General features: G+C 38.3%; 3 protein-coding genes across 8 annotated transcripts in view; 2 read left to right on the forward strand and 1 right to left on the reverse strand.

The window, feature by feature from the left end:
* Positions 1 to 12,102, forward strand: part of RHPN2 (rhophilin Rho GTPase binding protein 2) — a 34,610-nt gene extending 22,508 nt beyond the window's left edge. For both annotated transcript variants that reach the window (XM_048316521.1, XM_048316520.1), the window contains exons 6-15: positions 672 to 796; positions 1,728 to 1,894; positions 4,172 to 4,359; positions 5,653 to 5,809; positions 6,269 to 6,388; positions 6,485 to 6,679; positions 7,461 to 7,537; positions 8,273 to 8,419; positions 9,225 to 9,380; positions 10,642 to 12,102. In XM_048316521.1, coding sequence (XP_048172478.1) covers positions 672 to 796; positions 1,728 to 1,894; positions 4,172 to 4,359; positions 5,653 to 5,809; positions 6,269 to 6,388; positions 6,485 to 6,679; positions 7,461 to 7,537; positions 8,273 to 8,419; positions 9,225 to 9,380; positions 10,642 to 10,893 — 1,584 coding nt within the window. In that variant the 3' untranslated portion in view covers positions 10,894 to 12,102. The remainder of the gene's footprint in view (positions 1 to 671; positions 797 to 1,727; positions 1,895 to 4,171; positions 4,360 to 5,652; positions 5,810 to 6,268; positions 6,389 to 6,484; positions 6,680 to 7,460; positions 7,538 to 8,272; positions 8,420 to 9,224; positions 9,381 to 10,641) is intronic.
* The window catches only part of FAAP24 (FA core complex associated protein 24), a 39,886-nt gene extending 22,751 nt beyond the window's left edge, over positions 1 to 17,135 (reverse strand). For both annotated transcript variants that reach the window (XM_048316531.1, XM_048316530.1), the window contains exons 1-5: positions 16,780 to 17,135; positions 16,361 to 16,522; positions 15,611 to 15,750; positions 15,143 to 15,295; positions 99 to 14,541 (exon numbers count right to left, since the gene is read on the reverse strand). In XM_048316531.1, the coding sequence (XP_048172488.1) occupies positions 14,299 to 14,541; positions 15,143 to 15,295; positions 15,611 to 15,750; positions 16,361 to 16,472 (648 nt within the window). In that variant the 5' untranslated portion in view covers positions 16,473 to 16,522; positions 16,780 to 17,135 and the 3' untranslated portion in view covers positions 99 to 14,298. The remainder of the gene's footprint in view (positions 1 to 98; positions 14,542 to 15,142; positions 15,296 to 15,610; positions 15,751 to 16,360; positions 16,523 to 16,779) is intronic.
* A 167-nt stretch (positions 17,136 to 17,302) lies between these two features.
* The window catches only part of CEP89 (centrosomal protein 89), a 46,899-nt gene continuing 45,005 nt past the window's right edge, over positions 17,303 to 19,196 (forward strand). For 3 of the 4 annotated variants that reach the window (XM_048316514.1, XM_048316515.1, XM_048316518.1), the window contains exon 1: positions 17,309 to 17,447. In XM_048316514.1, coding sequence (XP_048172471.1) covers positions 17,409 to 17,447 — 39 coding nt within the window. In that variant the 5' untranslated portion in view covers positions 17,309 to 17,408. Of the gene's footprint in view, positions 17,448 to 19,196 lie in introns of all 4 variants that reach the window. The other variant, XM_048316519.1, reaches the window with a different exon arrangement.

Raw genomic sequence — 19,196 nt, forward strand, 5'->3', positions numbered from 1 at the left:
GTATGGTGTACTATGAGGTCTTTTAATATACAGTTGTAAATAACATTTGTATGGAATCAAAATATGACATTATCACTTAGGGCTTACTATGCTCTTACCGACTTCATTTCTGTGACATGGTACATGAATCTCCATGGTTCAAAAGCTTTATAATCTGAGTAAAGAAAAAGTGAAGAAACAGATGAGGTTATGCAAAATGATTGAGCTATTGACACAACTTTGTAAATCTTGTTGATCCAAGACTTGTCTTACCTTACTACATTTTATTTTAAAGTATTTTAAATTTAGCAGGAAGAATGTTGAAGTGGATTAACCTGGCAAAATATTGTAATAGAGTGGTGGGTATTTCTAACTATTGTTTGTTTCCTGTATTATGCTAGAAACATAAGCCTTCTCTGTAGCCTTCATAATTAAATAAAGACTGGAGGTATTCTAATTTTGAGACTTGCCAAACAGCTTCTGTTTGCTTTTTTAAAGGTTACGTGCTACTTGTGTGCAGCTGAAAAACTTTTTGGCATGAATCCATATGGCTTTAAGCTTACTGTTCTCACATTGCACACATTTCTATAATATGCAGAAGTCCAAAGGAAGCAGAGCTTTATCTTTGGGGTTTTGGTATTCATCCTGTAACTCAACAGTATGCACTTAATTTTAATCTATTGTATTTCAAGGCCTGCCGCACTCCCAGCCGAGATGAAGCTGGCATTGAGATGTTGATAAGCTATTTCCTGCAACTTGGTTATGTAGAAAACAGATTTTTCCCACCCACCAGGCACATTGGAGTTTTATTTACGTGGTAAGTGTGTAGTTCATATTTCTCTTTAGTCCTTTTTTTTCCCCCCAGAACACTGGTTAATCATGAACTGTCTTTTGTTTAATCTGAAGCACCTCAGTGTGTCTCTCCTCCTGAATCCCTGCAGTGTGTGTTGTCAATTTTTTTTTTTTTAAGTTAAGAGTAAACCCGAATACAATACACCCTTTTCGTGCTTAGAGTGAAACCATTGACTAGATTATGGTTTGGGCTACAGGTTAGCACAAGGCAGAAAGAGAGAAAATAACCTCAATTTTGGACAGCTACAGATGTTTCTGAATTCTGAACCTTGGTGTACAAAATGAGGGCAAGGAATGGAATCAGACCTTAATTCCCCTTCTACAATTTGTTAAGAAGACCACTTGGGCCAGAAGAAAGAAAAGAGTGACTTCATTTTTTATAAGGGAATATTTACTACAGCTGTGAGCCAAATTTGACTCTGAATTGAAAATTTTTATGATGAAAAAACATGACTACCATGTAGCCAAAAGGAACTGTTAAATTTCTAGTCATAACTGCAAATAGAAACTTTAAACACAAACAGTAGAGGATCTGACCATGCCAATGTTTGATCTTTGGCAACATATAAGTAGGAGAGCATAGCAGCATATATGGATACTGTCCTGGTATGCTTTTCACCTCTGATATTTTATAGGTACTTCTGAGTTAAATATAATGACATTATGGAGGCACTACCGTAAAACCTACTGAAAACTGTCTCAAATAATGCTGTTCTCTGGCTTATGTTAATTATGTGGGCTGTCCTTGCAGAACATAGTGGTGTTTCTGTTCACCTTCATTTTCACTGTGGCAGAACAGTTAAGAATTCCACTACTCAGAAAAACAGAATGAAAATACTTGTTTTTTCAATGGACTCTGCCAATCTTAACACTTCTTCTAATTTTTGTTTCCCAAGGTATGATTCCTTTACAGGTGTCCCAGTGTGTCAACAAAATCTGTTGCTTGAAAAAGCTAGTGTTCTGTTCAACATTGGAGCTCTCTACACCCAGATTGCAACAAGATGCAATCGTCAGACCCAAGCTGGACTTGAAAATGCTGTTGATGCTTTTCAGAAAGCTGCAGGTACACATCTTGAAATACTGGAAAGATCTTCATGCAAATGTTCACAATCTCATTCTGATGTTGTACAGATTTCTGCATTTGCTACTGAGCTCATTACACAAAAAAAGAAGAACAGGGACATTCAAGAAGCCTAGTGAAGAGCTCAGGTGAAGCTTCAATTCAAAACCTGGAACTGTAGTCTGAACATACAGATAAGATAGTGAATACTGTGGTTAATGATTACTGAACTGCAGTTCAAAGGTCCAAGTTACAGCACTAGCATTAACTGCTTCATTCCTTCTTTCACCAACTTTTAACTGCTTTTACCTCAGTGATAGCACATTGGTGTCAAATCTGTACAAGAGACAATTTACAGCTTTGATAAAAACCCTTTAAGCCTGGTTTTTTATATGGGGGTCTTAAAAATTAATCTTGCTTTTTTCTCTGGTGAAAGTTGAAATTCACTGGGAGCTGACTACCTGCTTTCCATAGATTCCAAAGGTAAACAGGTCCAAAATAATCAATCTCTGTCCCAAGCAAGGAGAAATAGAAATTCCGTTAAAGGGAATCCTATCCCTTGAACTAATATGTTACAAAATCTTTTGGTTTTGTTGGGGGCTTTTAAATAGGTTTTCTAATTTGTTTTGTAAGTATCATCTGTGCTACACATAATACTTAAAGACGTGTCCTTTGTAATTAATATGTACTGTAAGATTTATTTCTGCACTAACAATATGTGGCTATTGGTTTGCACTGTATGGGTAGCTTTATCAGCTAAAAACTGTGGAGCACAGAGTTGAATTTGTATAAATCCCCTCCTTTGAATACACAGCTGTCAAAAAAAATTTATAATATTTCTTCGTGCATATTTAAAATAAATTCTTTTTCAACCTTTGTATTTCATCTAAAAGAAATTTCAGTAGTTGGGAAATTTCTCAATATTACTGCTGCTCCTTCCATTTTGCAAATAAAAAAAAAATCACTGCTTTTCACTTCAACATGTTTGCAGAACAGAATTAATGCAAAAGTGGAAAGGTGTTATTTACTACCACGTACCTTTGCAGGGCCCCATGTGCAGGAGGCATTTCATTGTACCTGTGCATGGTGTCGTAACACTTCATTGTGTTGGCAGAAGCATGATAACAGAGTCTGTGTTAACTGTTTCTCAGTGTTGAATGGAAGATGTTGCACAGAATTTATCCTCAATATAAGCTGAAATATTTTGAGAACAAAAAACCCCATAATTTTTTCCTCCTATACTTTCGGTCCCTTTCAGTAGGGCACTCCATCAGTACTTGGGATATGCCTGGTAAGTCTGGGATTAATTTTTTTAGTGCAAAAAGGTAGGCATGGCCATATTTGAAATTTGTGTAATGGCATGTTAAAAATTCAGATAAAAGTGTAACATGAAAAATCAAAAATCACAGACACCGTTAGTAGGAAAATACTGCACAACATGGCCAGAACTGAGTGTAGTGGCAAGAAGTAAGATTACAGAAGCTGGAATACTTAAAAGGCAGAGGTCTTACTGTTAGACTTTTTGCAGGATCGTCAGCATTAGCAAGCTTGTTGAACTCACTAAACCAGTCGGATGGCATGCCTACTGAAGGTTATGTTTCCATCCATGAAACTGTTACTTAGTATTGCACTACAGTTAGTGTTTGTTTTAAATTTGATATATGATAGAAATTATTAATATTTTGGTGGAACCAAATGTCTAGAGAAGAATCTTATTTTTACCCTGTTATATTTATAAGTGTAAATAAAAATTCTAGTTTACAGGCATGGAATGGAGCTTTCACTGGGACACACAATGCACTTAGCAGCATTTGAGGAGGAGATTAATATTTCATTAAGTTTATATGCTTGTGTCTTTTCCTTCTATCCAGAGGCTCTAATACTGTCATCTCCTTACAGCTATGCAGATTTTTCTCTTCTTTGTTCCCTGGATAAGCCATAGCCTACCACTCCCACATACAAGTCACATTCAGTTCAGCACAGTCTTATGGTCAACCACAAGAACTTTTACAAGCAAATCTGAAGGCAGTGCCATCAAAACTTTCAGTTTCTGTTGCTCCTCTGAAATGTAATTTTGAGAACTGTACTTGGGGATGGTTGATGGCAATGCAAAGGAAAACCTGTAGGTCAGTCTAACTTCTTAAGTACCAAGAATCCCTTCAGACTGCTGTAGTACAGTACTAGAAAATATGCTTTCAATCCTAATTATTATGGTACATGCTAGAATTAAGTTCACTTGTTTCTCTTTGTAATGCTGACAAAACCATTTTGTAATTACAGGAGTTCTAAGCTACTTAAAGGAGACCTTTACTCACACACCAAGTTATGATATGAGCCCAGCTATGCTGAACGTACTAGTAAAAATGATGCTTGCACAAGCTCAAGAGTGTGTTTTTGAGCAGATTGGTCTTTCTGGAATACGCAATGAGTTTTTCACACTAGTAAAAATGACACAGGAAGTTGCCAAGGTAAAATACGGGACTTTTAAATCTAGTCTTTAAAATAACTGTTTACAATGCTGTGTTACTACCTACAGCTTTTAGTAATATTAACGGAATTTATTAAATTTAAATGTTAACAACCATTACTGAAAACCAAAAATAACAAGGGACAGCTCACAAACTACAGTGAAAAGCACAATCTTTCAGAAGATTAAAACGTGAATAGATGAAATTTAAATATTACTTTAGAGTTGTTACAATTTATTTAATTCATAATTCATGGAGTTTAACAGAAATATCTTGAAACACTCAGGCAGTGAACTTGCTGAAGGTTTTTTACAAGTTTTTTATGTTGGTCTTTCAAACAGTACTGTTTTCATCCCCAGAAGTACATATAAAAGGCCAGGGTTGTTTGTGTGGTTCCCTGTTAAGTATTGAACACAACCTGTCTTGCTTCCCAGTAGCTGAAAGGGATGCAAACCTAAAAAGCTTAATCTGAAAGAGTAACTAAATTGTTACTGAGGCAAGGATGATGACAGTCAAATTGGTACCTGCAGAGCTATCTTGGGACTTGCCAGAAAATGGGCAGATAGGCTTGCCCCAGAAGGTAGTGTTAATACTTGACTGAGTTATGTATCAAAAAAGAGGTATGCCACAAAGATATTCCTATGCTTTCTCAGTTATTTCAGAGTAGCAGATACATAAGTAGTTCCATAATAGAAAAACAGGCAAACCCTTTCATAGCAACCCTGTAAAGCCACCCTGACATTTCTGTAGGATTGATCAGCTGCAGGGGAAAGATCTTTTGATTCTGTCAGTTGGAGTAGTTTGATCCATTAAAGCAGCATTCACTGCTTGAAAAACTATTTTATTTCCTCTGTATAAAGGATAACATCCCAGTTTTAACTAGACCACACAAACCTAAGGCTATGTATGACTCCACAGTTTCAAAGTGAAGCACAAATCTACTGTTTGATTATGCTTCACCCTTTTTTTCAACTGAATTAATGAGATATATTTGTAAATTAAGACCTGTTTATTATATGGTGTTTTTATTTAATTATGAAGCCATATAGATTGACTGACTTAGTCCATCTGTTCTTCTACAAAATTGATTTATGTTTCTTGTGAGGGAAAAATCTGAGATGACATTTCAAATTTTTTTCCAAACTTATTTCCAACCCATACTAACCATATTTTTTTCCTTCTTTGATGTGATTGCACATGAAATTATCTTAAGCCTGAATGTTATATCCCTTACTTGAGTTCCTAATACCTAGTATTAAAGTTCTCATACTTCAATTATGTGCTTTATTTTAGGTGGGAGAGGTTTACATGCTGGTTAACATTGCAATGAATCAGGAACCAGTGAAAGAGAATATTCCCTATTCCTGGTCTAAGCTGGCACAAATAAAGTCAGACCATTACAAAGCTCTGGCACATTACTTCATTGCCACCATTCTGTGTGACCATGAATGTAAGAACCATACTTCTTTATATGTTCATATAAATAAAAATAATAAATGCACCAACAGCTATAATTTGGTCTGTGGATAAGTCTTGGAGACAAGAACTTTGGTGCTTCAATATATGTTAACTTGTGGTCATTTTCTCCATTCAAAAGAGGCCATGCTCTTTTTGTTTTTTGAGAAAAATGTGAAAGTTCAATAAACTAACTTTTACAGAAACAAAAGAAAAGTTATATCCCTTATATGCTACTAAATAGTTCAGATTTTATCAATATGTTCTGGCATGTAAGTATTACTTGCATATTGTAGATGATAAAACCAAAACTAAAATTTATATATTTATATACACATATATAAGTATTATACTGCATTGGGAGAGAATGTAGTAATAACTACACAACAATACACGTAAAGGAACAGGAGACAAAGAGATGTGTATGGTTAATGTTTTTTATCCATTATTACAGTGCAGCCCAGCGATGACAAAGATCAGCAGGAGAAAGCTTTGTCCCAGCTGTATGACTGTGTGCCTGAAGGGCTGATGGTTCTTGCTGTTTTAAAGGACAAAGTTCAGAGAAAACAATTAGGTAACTGCAAGTTTCACACAGCTACTAGCTGCAATTTGAAAATTACCTTGTATTTATTGTCTGTGGATGACAACCAATGGTTTCTAATGTTTTCAGGGAAAGCACATTTACGCAAAGCCATTGTTTACCATGAAGAAGCTCTAAGAGTCTGTGGGCTATGCAAAAAGCTTCGAAACATTGAGGTTCTTCAGGAGGTTCTGACAGCTGCACATAAGCGTTCACTTCTCAAATATGCTCAGCAAGAGACAGAAGATGATTTTCTAAGTCTAATCCAGGCTCCAGATATACTCCGTAGGTGTACACAGCCAGAAATAAAGGCTGTCTAACCATACGTGAATATGCTTTCATGGGGATATGCCTTTAATTTATATATATGAATACATATATAATATGTTTCCACACATAAATAATGTGTAAGCATATACTGTACATTTGTAGAGTTCAGATTTCTTACGTTTCCTCAATCACAGATCAATATATTTTGATCAATATATTTTGTTAGAACTGTTTTACAGTGTTCCTGTCTCAAGCAACACTGTTTTTTGGGGTAGGTAACGATGGTGGTTAGTTAGAATCCAGCTTTTTTTGGTGACTATCTTGTGACCTAGGGAAAATGGGGAAACTTTAAAAGTTAAAATTATATGGGGGAAAAATGGTAGTAACTGTTTCTTGAGCCCAACTCTTGTATTAGTCTGGATTGTTAGCTCAATTTGACTGCTATTTTTTTTTTTCTACCTTAATCCAGTTCATACACTTTTTCCTGTTTGGAAGCAGTAGGAAATTATGAGTGCTGGTTTTAAAAACTTCTCAAAGAGAAATAAATTAACGATGGGAATAGCACAGCTTTGTTCAGATGGATTTTTTAAAAGTTTTCTGTATTGATACTGTGAGCTCTGAAAATATTTTTAAGGCAGTTCTGATATCTGTCTGACAAATTCCCACCAAAATTAATTTTTCCACAGTCTAGGAAGAATTTAGGACAAATTCCTATCTAGCTTGGAATGCAAGAAAAATAAATTTCTATGTTTCTTAACTAATACTTAATTTTAACTTTGTTTTCTTTTTGTTTTAGCTAAAACAGAACATAAAGTAGGAACAATTGCTCCTCAGTTTTCCAAGGTGAAAGTTAAAGACTTCTTTCACAAGCTGGTATGTAACATACTAATGCTGACCAACCTCTGCCATTTTGATAGCAACTATAAATTCACTCTTAACATGAGGGAAGGGACACAGGTATTATAGCCTGAAAAAATTATCCCGTAGTAACTGGGTTTTTTTCAGAAGTTATTGGAGAAATCACCCTTAGCTTTAGAGGTATAAGTCAAGAGCAGCAAAGAATAAAAGTGCCATTTCTATATGGCTTGCATGGTATTCAGTCTTGAAAACCTTCATAAAAGTCCCATGAAGTCTCAATAGATAATTGCACACAACTTAAAAGGGGGGAGAAATACATAGTATGTGGAGACAGGCATGGAGAACATGTGACTTGTGTGTGACACAGCCAGTCTTTCAGGTGTCTATGTGTCAGTGAGCAAAAGGAACTGGGAGTTATGGTTAGGATCAGAATATACAATGTTTCATGAATTAGTTTATCTCCTCTGAAATGGAGTAATGTAGGACCTTAGAGCCTGTGCAGCCAGAAGATTCTGCACACTGTAATAGAGATCCTGGAACAACTTGGCGGTTGCCTTTATCCCACTCTGTTTGAAGTAGCAACTGAACAGTCAAGAAATAGGATTTAGTACTTCAGGGGAATTAGCTGGAAGTTAACCTGAGTAAAAATCTACACTAGATGAGCTTAAAGCATTATGACTTACAAAACCAGAAATGCTTGCTTGTAAGTGACAGTAAACCATAATATGCCTGCTGTTGTGTTACCTCCAGGGCCCACTGACAGTGTTCTCAGCCAAGCAGAGATGGACGGCTCCACGTACCATTCGCCTTCACAATGAAGTAGGAGAGCTTGGATTCAGTCTAAAAGGAGGTTCACCAGTACAGGTTTATTGTCTTGATCCAGTTTGTTCTGCAGCAGTAAGTATATTGGTGTGATATTAACAATTTCTCTGCAGACTCTAGCATTAAAATGTACCTTTCGCTTGTTCATACTCGTGTCTGGAGTATTTATTGAGTTCTATATATTAGTATAGTCAATTCATATAATCTGAACGCATTTTCAGTGCTATATATGCTGTAGATTGTTGAAGTAATCATATCCCTGACATTACATGAAACAGAGTTGATTTCTTTCTCTGTTCATTCTTAAAAAGTCACAAATAATAAAAGCAAATGTTACTTCCTGTCTTATTCAGGAAGTTAGAAGGGATAAATGCTTTAAAAAGTAGCAACAAGAATAAGGATCGGGAAGGGAATGCAAGGTGTAGCATCTGCCTAAGGAAAGAGGGGCAAGAACATTTTATTGGCTTGTAATGTTCTTTTGGGGAAAATCCAAAGGGATAAAGCAGCATGTAGTAATGAGCAGTTTAGCTATAGGGCAGAAGTATCCACAGAAGTACAAATAAAAATAATGAGAAAAGAGTAAAACACTGCAGAAAATGCAGTGTCCTGTAGGGGACAATAGCATAGCATAGGGTTCATTTACTTAAGAAGAAAAGTGAAAAGAACATAAAAACAGCCAACACTTGAGAATACCAGAATCACTTCAATGGTAACTCAAAAGGTAATTTGTGTACCTGGGAAAGTTGTGCATGTGTGGCTAGAGAATGGGCTTGTAGCATCTAAGAGTGAAATGCCTTTGGGGCAGATACTGTATGATGACAAAAACATTTCACGTGTCTTTATAATTCCAGATAATAACCTTTGCCCAATTTTTTGACAGTCAGCAGGCCTAAAAGAAGGTGACTACATTGTTTCAGTTGGTGGCATGGATTGCAAGTGGCTTGGTGTGAATGAGGTGCTGGAAAAATTAAAAAGTGTGGGAAAGCAGCCCATAGAGCTTGATGTTATTAGTTGCCAGGATACAGCGGCATCTTTGGTATGTAATGAGGGAAATATGTTTTGCAGATTTGATATGTGAGAGTTTTTTCACTTGCCTGCATTCAGTTCCTGATTAATGTTTACTTCCATGCAGTCAGATATCCCACTCAACCTGTGAATATTTAAAGCCTTCAGACATGTGTTCACTTTTAAACCATCTGTTTAAACCATTGCGACCTAGCAAGCTAAAGTAGTCTGTCTGCATAAGAATGGTTGGGTGGTGGGCTTTTTTGTAGTGGAGTTACTTAGATTAATTGCATGATAAAATTGAAGACATAGTTTATTTCCCCTAACTTGTCCCAGAGGATGAAGGCACTACCCTGTTTAGCATTGAAAAAACCACAATTAAACAATAATGGAATGAAATAGAAAATCCAAGACCACATGTTTATTTTCTGTGCATTGTTATTCTAAATGATCTATGACTTTTGTACTAGATCATGGATTAATGTATGTATTTTTTGGTGGATTTTTAACTGTCTAGTCAGTTACTAAGCTACTATAGAAGCTGTAGACTAAGGGAAAGTCATCACAAGATTAAAAAATATTAAGCTCTAAATAACTTACTAGTTGTGTGGAAGAACCTGTAGCTCAGCTAAATCCACTCCATGCTTTTAACATTCCCTGGCCAGCTTAGACACTCAAGTAGTGTTGCCTTAGAAGCTATTAAGGTGCCCTTGCTGCTGTTAGGTTTTCTTGTTTTGTTTAAATTGATTTTCCGTATTGAAAATAAGGAATTACACCTCTGCCATTCCAAGTTGCAACTGGAAAGAATAGGCTAGAATAGAATCAAATTCCTTCAGGGCAAAGCTAAGATAAGAAAGAGAAGGCTGTGCCTTTCAGGTATTCCAAGAGAATGTCACACAAGAGCTCTTATAGTTGTGATCAACATAGAACCTGTCCAAAGGTGGCAAAAGGACTCCCCTTCAGATTTGTGCAAGAACTACATACTTGAGCTATGTAGGGAGGTTAGCGTGTGTATAAATAGTTATGCTAGAAGCCAGTAAATGTTTAACAATCCATGAAAAGATTCACAAGTTCCTTTATGCTTTGCAGAGTGTACCCTTGAGTCTACATGTGCAAAATACCAGGATCACAGCACTCTGAAGGGCCTTGTGCTCAGTTAGTAATGTCATTAGCACAGAAAGCTTGCTGCAGTCTGCCCTGGAAAACTATTTGCACAGTAACCTTTTGTTACTGTCAAAATTTTGACCCATTTTGGATGACTGATTCTTACAATGCTTCTCTTTTTCCTACAGCATAGCAAGAGTGCAACTTACTCTATGGGAATGCAGAAGACATACTCCTTAATCTGTTTAGCCATGGACGAGGATAAAATTGATCAGACCAAGAAAGCTCCACTAAAACTCCCTTTTCTAAGTTGGGGAACTAAAAATAGACAGAAAGCTGCAAGTACACTCTGCCTTCCTTCAGCTGTGGCTGGAAGTTCTCAGATTAAGAAGAAGCTTTCTCCCTTCACACTTTTGAATACAGAAAGTTCATTGTACTGAATCTTTCAGAAGGATCTGTTAACGTGACTTTTGTTTAAAATGTATATGAAAATATTGATCAATTTTATCTTCATATGCATATGTATAAACTCAGATAAATACTGTTGACTTCATTTGCTGTGCATTGAGCCACATGAGAAGGTCAGAAGCTGGCAGAAACTGTAAAACTTAAGTATTTGAAGGTTAGAATGAAGTGGTTTGGGAGATATGCAATAACTAGATGTAGATTATAGAATTGCCGACAATGAGGACTGGACTCTTTGGAATTTCAAAATACAGTTATGACTGATTTTTATAACTATGCTAGATGGGAGTTATTTATTACAAACTTGATGCTGAATGCAAAACAATAGGGGACACATTAAAGAATGATTTTGCCCTTAAACTTTAGGGTCAATAATAAATCCCTTAACACTACTTTAAAGAATTATCTTAACTAACCACAGGTGAGAGGGAATAATGTTATTCCGAGAAACTAGTCTTGTGCCAAGGGGCAGCGTCATAGAGTTGTGTTTTTATACAGAGATGCTTCCTCAGAGTACTAGGTGTAGTCTACTGAATAGGTAATTTAATTTTGGAAGAGAATTAGAAGGCTTAAAATTTAAAATATCTTTTGAACTCCAAAAGGCTTTTACTCTTTTCTTTTTCTGATTTAGGTTACATTTTAAATGTCTGCAGATTCAGTTGTTAAAAACAGGCTTTATTCCAAACATTATTTAACCTACTTACCTTAAGACTTGTACCTCACTAGCCTTGATAAAATGGATAGCTGTGAAACAAATCTCAAAATGGACATATTATAATATATTGATTCAAAGGCACATAAATTGCAGTGATGCTTTAAAATATGAAAAAAGAAGTGCTTGTGCTAAGTGGCAGAATATTTATTTACTATCACATCATGCAACAAAAAAATCCTTCCACCCTTGAAACAATTCACGAGCAAGCTCTATCTATAGTAGGGAGGGGGACAGAAAATAACTGGTGAGCATTTCTTTGAGAATCTTCTATTTCTTGAAATTAATTGAAAATTGCTAACACTTTAGTGTTAGTTAACATTGCTATCTACAGAGTAGAGAGATAGATACTTTAAACAAAAATTTGCATCTTGGTGTAAACTTTAAAGTTGTCATTTATTTTTAGTTTCTTGTGTAATAGGTGTAAATATCTTGATGACCCTTATTTATGAATAAAAATTCAATGCTGTCATTTAGTAGTAGCTTTTTGATTCTGCTGCAGGTTGGAGGATAAAGTGTAATTTACAGGTTTTAGCTATTTACTGTTGCCAGACCATGTGTTTGTTTCTGTAATGTTGCTTACGCAGATCTGAGAAACTTCAAAGAGAAGTTCCTGTATTGTGCAATATAAACTTAAGAGTTTAAAACCAACTGCCTTACAAAGAGTATAAACATATTTCTAGTTTCCCTATAAAGGTTGCATAAAAAATAAGTTGTGAATTACTTGTGACTTGCCTATCCTTAGTAGTTACTTTTTGTGTGTAGTGGTAGTAGTGTTTTTACACACACAAGCAGCAGCAGTCAGATACTGATCTGCACACCCCTGCCATACAGTATTCCAGACAGATGAGATTGACTTCACATGTGTGCTGAAATTGCTATCGAAGTAACAAAACCTTTAGCAAAGTAACACTAATCACCCTTCCAGCTCTTCACTTCTCTTAACCCACTATGATAAGTCTTCCTGGAACTACTTTCCCTCTTAGCTCCTGATTAACTGTCTTTCCCTTCCCATCATCACACTCACTTGCCCTTGAGGAAAGTTTGGCTTTTTAAAACACACCCCTCAACTCAAGTAAAAATTTGGACAAATACTCTTAGTATATATAGAAATACTCTTAGTTTTCTGACAGGTAACGAAAGATTCATTCTACACTGAGTAGTAGCCAACAGCTAACTTAACTTGCAGTGAAATGAGTGTGTGCCTTTTATCTTGCTCAGACCACAGGAATTTTTGTAACAAGTCTACCCACAAGGATGTATAATGTTGCTGTAAAGCCCTAAAAAGAAAGGTTAGCAGTAGATTAGTAGTTCAGCCTCTAACTCCATTAATGGTAATTGTTACTACTTCAACTGAACTCTAATGCACTGAGCAGATGGCCGTTTGTCATAGGAAAAAGGTGTTTGTCTTGCAACATAATAGCCACATGGCTTTAGACATGAAATCCAGTCTTCATAGCAAACTGACAAAATTTGAGAGAAGAGGGAATAAAATCTAAGCAAACCCATGTATAAAGAAGCTTAAGTACTCCCTAGTTGCCTGAAAAAAAAGCAGTATCTTTTTCTGTACTTTTGGAAATTCTGATGTTTATTATTCACTAAATGAAATAACTATATCTAAGTTACAGACAAATTTTCATCCCAAGGACAGAATCAATATAAAAAACAGGTCTATCGGCTGTCCATGCTAACCAGTGTAAGAGATGACTTACAGAGGTGCCAAGGCTCCCACAAAAGGGAGTTGAAAATCCTACTGAGCTGCTTTCCTGCTGTGATCCAAACTCCCAAGTGGTATGAAAGATGCTTTTCACACACCTCCTCAAGGAAAAAGGCAATTCTACCCTTAGAAAAGAGGATAAGAATATAACTTTTAAAAAATGGAAGCTGCCAGGAAAACCAATCCTCTTCACAAATAAATTTTCAAAATATTAATACTGGAAGAGTAGTATGAATTTTGTTCAAAGCTTCCCCTATTATTTTCTTCATAGTGTATATTGTAGTATAATTGATAGTATAATCAACATATTAAAAGTTATAATTAATATATCCAAGTATTTTGCAATTTATTATTAGTAGCCCAACCTATATTCAAAAGGACAACATGAATTAACAAAGATTTTGGATATCAGATGGGAATAAATTTGATAACATCCTGTGAACTGGAGGGGTAACGAGAGAAATAAATTAGTGTAAAGTCAAACCTGTATTGCAGTAGGACTTTCCAAAGGAACTCCAAAAGGTTAAAAATCAAAGATGTTACTGTAAAGTAGTATATGCTAACTTTTTAAAAGCATGTAACATATTTCCAGTTACTGAGAAGTTACTATGCACATATTCATATGGTGTTCTGGAAGACCAAAGTAAGCAAGCATATTGCTCTTCCATTTTTTAACACAGATGCTGAAAAAGGCAGCTTTCTTAGGTTTTTTGTTCCAGATAGATGCAAAATACTTCACAGCCTTCTCTCCAAGGCAATTTTCACAGCTTAATCTATATGAACAGAGCAGATGTAAAAAAGAAGCATCAGAGTCTAAACAATTAGTCAACATCCACCAGTTGCTGCTAGCCATGATTATGGAAATTAGCATAATATGTGATTACTAAACCCAAAATTTTATGATTCAGAAGAAAAAACCCAAGTTTTGCAAAAGACCACTGCACATGCGCATCAGGAACGTAAAAAAGTATAAATTTGTTGTGCTACTGTTTGTCCAACTACTTCCTCAAGCTCATTGATGGATACGTTACAAAGCCGGTGGATGCTTCCAAACCGTTGCAGTAAAAGCAGAGCTTTGGTTTTCCCAACTCCGGGTATCTGCTGCACTGCCTGGAGCACTGCCGGTTCTGCCAGCTGAGCACGCTGCTTGCGAAGGAAGGGGTTAGCGCCGTGATCCCTGCTCTGCTCTCGCACCTGGAGCCAAAGAGAGCTGTCAGCGACACCCAGCGCCTCTGCCAGAGTGCTGCTTCCAGGGTTTAAAATAGCTTCATCTCAAAACAGTTCAATGCAATCACTAGGGAGTTTTAAAAACAAGCTCCCTCCTTAGGTGTGCTCCCTTATTGGATGCAGTTTGACAAAATCTTACTAGGAAACAAACCATTTCATAATAGCAACAACAAATGAAAACAATTATTTTTGTCACCTTTTTAATGCAGTCAGAGAAAGGGTAAAAAGAAACAATTTAAAAACAGTTTCCCTAGCCTTAGAGAAAGCAAAATCTCAAGTTGGTTTTGACATTGAAGAATATGATCCTGGATTTTTTAAATCTAATCTGGTACTGAGGTGCCACTAGGTAGCATTGGGCAAATGTCAATCTTTTTTCTTTGTTCCCAAATGAGCCTTCTTTCCACTGAACTGTACTATCATATCACTGTTGCAGAAGATTTATTCTTTACGTTCAAATGATACTGTGTTCCTTTAAGATCCTCTGTATTCTCTCCGAAATGAGTGATCATTGATGAGATCTACCTACTTTCCTATACATCCCAGATATTAATACAACACAGAAACTTACTAGTTGAATAATAAGCTGAGAAGCTTCTCCTTGATTTGCCACAGGAAGCAACACCATTCCAAGTTCAAGTACAACAAATTTTTGTACTCCTAAGTAGTACTGATCACTGATTTGGGTTTTCTCTACAATTACAATTCCCCTAAGACTGCTGGCCTGTATTGAAAGGAAAAAAAAATGAGAAAAAAACCTTGTTAATGACAAGCTGATGCAATGTAACAGAGAGAAATTCTTTCAAGTATGAGCTGCCTAATAGCAAATCAGAGGAAGAACATAAGTTGCAGCAGCAGGACTGAGGTTTAATACAGCATTATCACACAGCTGCAGAATTTTTCAATTTTCAGGTGAAAATTATCCCAAAAGTTCAGCTCCACTGGAATTGAAAAAAAACACAAGAAGAATGTCTTCAGAAGCGTGGAATAAACAAATACCAAGTGGAAACTTTTCCTTTTCTCTTTATATAGCACTTACCTTTCTAAACCTAACCAATCTTCGTTTGAATTCATCCCCTGCAACCAAATCTGCTTCAGAAATAAATAGAATGCAAGTTCTGTTTGAAAGATGAAAGTCCACCAGTCCCAAGCCACCTTCAAAGATGAGTCTAACTTTCCCTTAAGGTGAAATTGTTAGAAGAAAAAATACAGTAGTTAAAAATATAGTAATAATTGCTTCACAGCACAACCTTCCTAAAGTGTCAATAATTCTAGTGACTTCATAATGAACTTTATAAAAAGCCTTTTTTCCCTTCAAGTAAATCTATTACAAGCAGTCTGAACTACTGTGTCATGTCTTTAGTAATGCCAATTAATAGCAGTTCCAATCTAGAGATTTAAAATTACTAGAGCTGCTCAGTGAACTCTGGACTTGAACAAAAATATCACATGCTTTTCTGGAGGGATCATCATAACTTAGTTCGTTGTGCCAGCAAGACAGTAGCAGAGTATACGTGTAAATTCAAGGGAGTTCAGTGGAGAACAAAGCCCACAACAGCAGATTCTGCTGCTTCCCAACACTGCTCTGCAACTATGAAAACTGAGAGGATCGCATAAATACACGGCAAACAAACGGGATCTTTCAGCCTGCTAACATAGTCTGTACCACACATATGGGACCAGTCAGGCACAGAGTAAAGCATATTCCAGCCATTCTTAACGTTACTGGGCAATAGAGGGGAATGTTTTGCCTGACTTGCTTTTCCTCTTCCAATTTGCTTGTACTTACCTTGTAGCCTTTGGGCTACCTCTGAGCCTCTCCACTTCTCATTTCCAATCACGTGCCCGTAAGGGACAACTATAGATCCTGCTGTTACAGGAAAGTTCCCTTTTGTTGTCATCAGACCTCCTTTAAAACCCTCCTTCAGTAGCAGTTACACCTTAGAAAGAACTGTGGAAAAATAGCAACACATTTTACAAGCCTGTTCCAAGCTTATACATTTTAATCCTAAATTTAGGATATAATATTCTGGAAGAGACACTATCTCCTTCCTCAAGCGTCCTTACAGTTAAGGTGAGCATATCAAAATCGGCCAGCAACTCCGTTCACGTTAATACAGGCTGCTGGCTTGCAAATTCCAGTTTCAGCTTTACCACTCAATCTGAAAAACGTCAGAATTAAAACACATAGATGGTGAGAAAACACACATTGCCTTTTCCGTGCCTTCATCCACTCTTGCTGGGAGAAAATCTTCTTGAATTGCAAAGCCAACTCCAGGGGCACCTCCATCCCTCAGCTGGCCGAAGTCTCCAGACGGATTATTAAAAGGTAGTTGCTGGGAGAGATTATTTTCAGGTTTGCCAGCTTTACGCGGTGTTCTGACTTTAAGGGGAATTGGGAGACTAAGGCATGATTTGAGGACAAGCACCACAGACAAGCCGGTACCACCGCAAACACACAGACACGCACACCGAACCACTCGCAGAGCGCGGCCCACTCTGAGGGGCGAGGAGAGGCCTCACGGGCCGCGGCCGCTCCCGCGCTGAGCCGCCCAGAGGCGCGGCCGGCAGGAGACAACCGAGCGACAGCGCTGGCCGCGAATCGGGAGCGAGAGCTCCGCGGGCCGCGAGCGAATGAGGAAGGGGAAGCGGGCGGGCCCCGCCACGGGCAGGTCGCTGCGGCCGAGCGGGGAGTGAGTAAGGCGCGTGCTGATTGGAGAAGTGCGAGCTCGCAGCAAATCCGCCGGGGCGCTGTTACCGGGGGATCGCGGAGCGAGAGGCGACCGACGCGACGAGGAAGCGGCCGTAGAGGCAGTGGTTGGAGCCGTCCCGTCCCGATGGCGTTCCTGTTCAGGAGAGGTCGGAGGGGCCCCTTCGTGAGTATCGCTCCGCCTAGCGTGGGGCTCCGTTCTCGTGAGTGGGGACAGCAGGGTTCTGTGCGCGAGTGGGAGGAGGGGCGGTCCCCGGGGCAGGCGGCTGTGCCCCGCGGCTGATGCCGGTGATCACTGAGCAGTTTGAAGTGAAAATCGGGGAGAAAAATGAAACCTAAGCAGCAAAGACAAAATGGTGTCCGGGGGCTGGTGCGTTCCTTTCCCTCAGACCCGGGCCTGCCCGGCTTCTTTAGAAACGCCGAGCTTCGGCGGGGCGGGGGATTCGCGCGCCCTCCCCTCCGGGAAGCTCTGGGCGCTGGCCAGGGCTGGCAGTGCAGCGCGCTCGCTCCCAGCGCTTGCCGAGGCGATCCTCGAAGAACACGTTCACTGCTGTAAAGTGAACTGATAAAGCCTTCTGATCGAAGGCTCAGAGCAGCCAAAGGCTGTAGGGTTGTCAGCAGTTGTGCGGGTGTTCTCTTCCAACGTACTTGTGAAAGGGTTAAAATCATTGTACTTAGGCATGCTTGGGTATACTGAGGCTAGAATAAGATACATTGTAACCAATGTAGAGCTGGCTGAGTAACTTGGCAAAAGATAGGGAACAGAAACTTGCTAGATCCAGTGAAGAAAATGCTGGAACAGCTAGTTAAGAGACTGCACATGCCTAGGAAAGAAGGGTGAAAAGTGCAGAGCGAGGAAGACGTTCAGCCTTCATCAAATGCCCACTGAGCCTTCCTCAGGGCGGCCACCAGGGAGCCCTGGGCCTGCGCTCCGTGTAATGATAATAGCGAGTTCTAAGAAACAGTTTGCATAACCACACCTTTTCTAGGGAAAATGATGAATATGAATAAATGAATATGCATATGACTGTGCAACCTTATATTGTAATCTGCCGTGTGCCTGGGGTGTGTGCATGTTAGAAGGAGCGATCCCCGCATAGACAGCACACTGAACAAAGCAAATACCCGCTTCTTGGATTTTGCCTCGGAAGTGTCTCTTGGCCCAATTTGGCCGAATCACTTGAACTAACTGAATTATTTTTTATTACTAGAATGGAAGTATTTATCTTATGTTGTTGTTACACTTTTACCGTGGAATGACTTCGGCTTTAGCTGTGTTCCTTGGTAGTCATAGTAGGGTCAGTCATAGTCGTATCTACAGTCAACAGCCTGTAGTAAATGAAATGGTGTATGCCAGACAGACATGCAGAATTAGGGAGCAGTGCAGTTTCAAAACTGAGTAAAAAGAGAATCTTTTAATGCACCATTTAATCATTTGATGTTCCTTTGTGCAAAACCAGAAATATTTCCCAGTTTGCATCTTCGTTCTCCTGTTGGAGAAGTGAATTAAAGAATAATTGGGGGAAGAAAGATCTGTAGCAGAAATAGCAGGAACTTAGCCTGTTTCACTCCATAAAAAAGTAACATCTGTCCGAAGGCGATGGACTTTATTATGGCATAGTATTTTCTGATGCCTAGAGAGAGGACAAGAGGTAGTGACCACAAACTCAAACACAGACAATTCAACTTAAATATAATAATAAAATACTGTGAGGTGGTTCAGCACTGGACCAGGTTGGAGATACATAAGACATGACTGGACAGGATCCCAAGCCATCCTCTCGTAGTTGACCCAGCTTTGAGCAGGAACTTTGACTAGACAATCTCCAGAGCTCCCTTCCAACCTCAACCAGTATATGGTTCCCTTCACAGTACTTTTTGTAGGAACTCTGGTCCCAGTTTTTCTGAGCTGGTA

Source organism: Corvus hawaiiensis, chromosome 12 (genome assembly GCF_020740725.1).
Source record: "Corvus hawaiiensis isolate bCorHaw1 chromosome 12, bCorHaw1.pri.cur, whole genome shotgun sequence".
In the NCBI taxonomy this organism is placed as follows: Eukaryota; Metazoa; Chordata; class Aves; order Passeriformes; family Corvidae; genus Corvus; species Corvus hawaiiensis.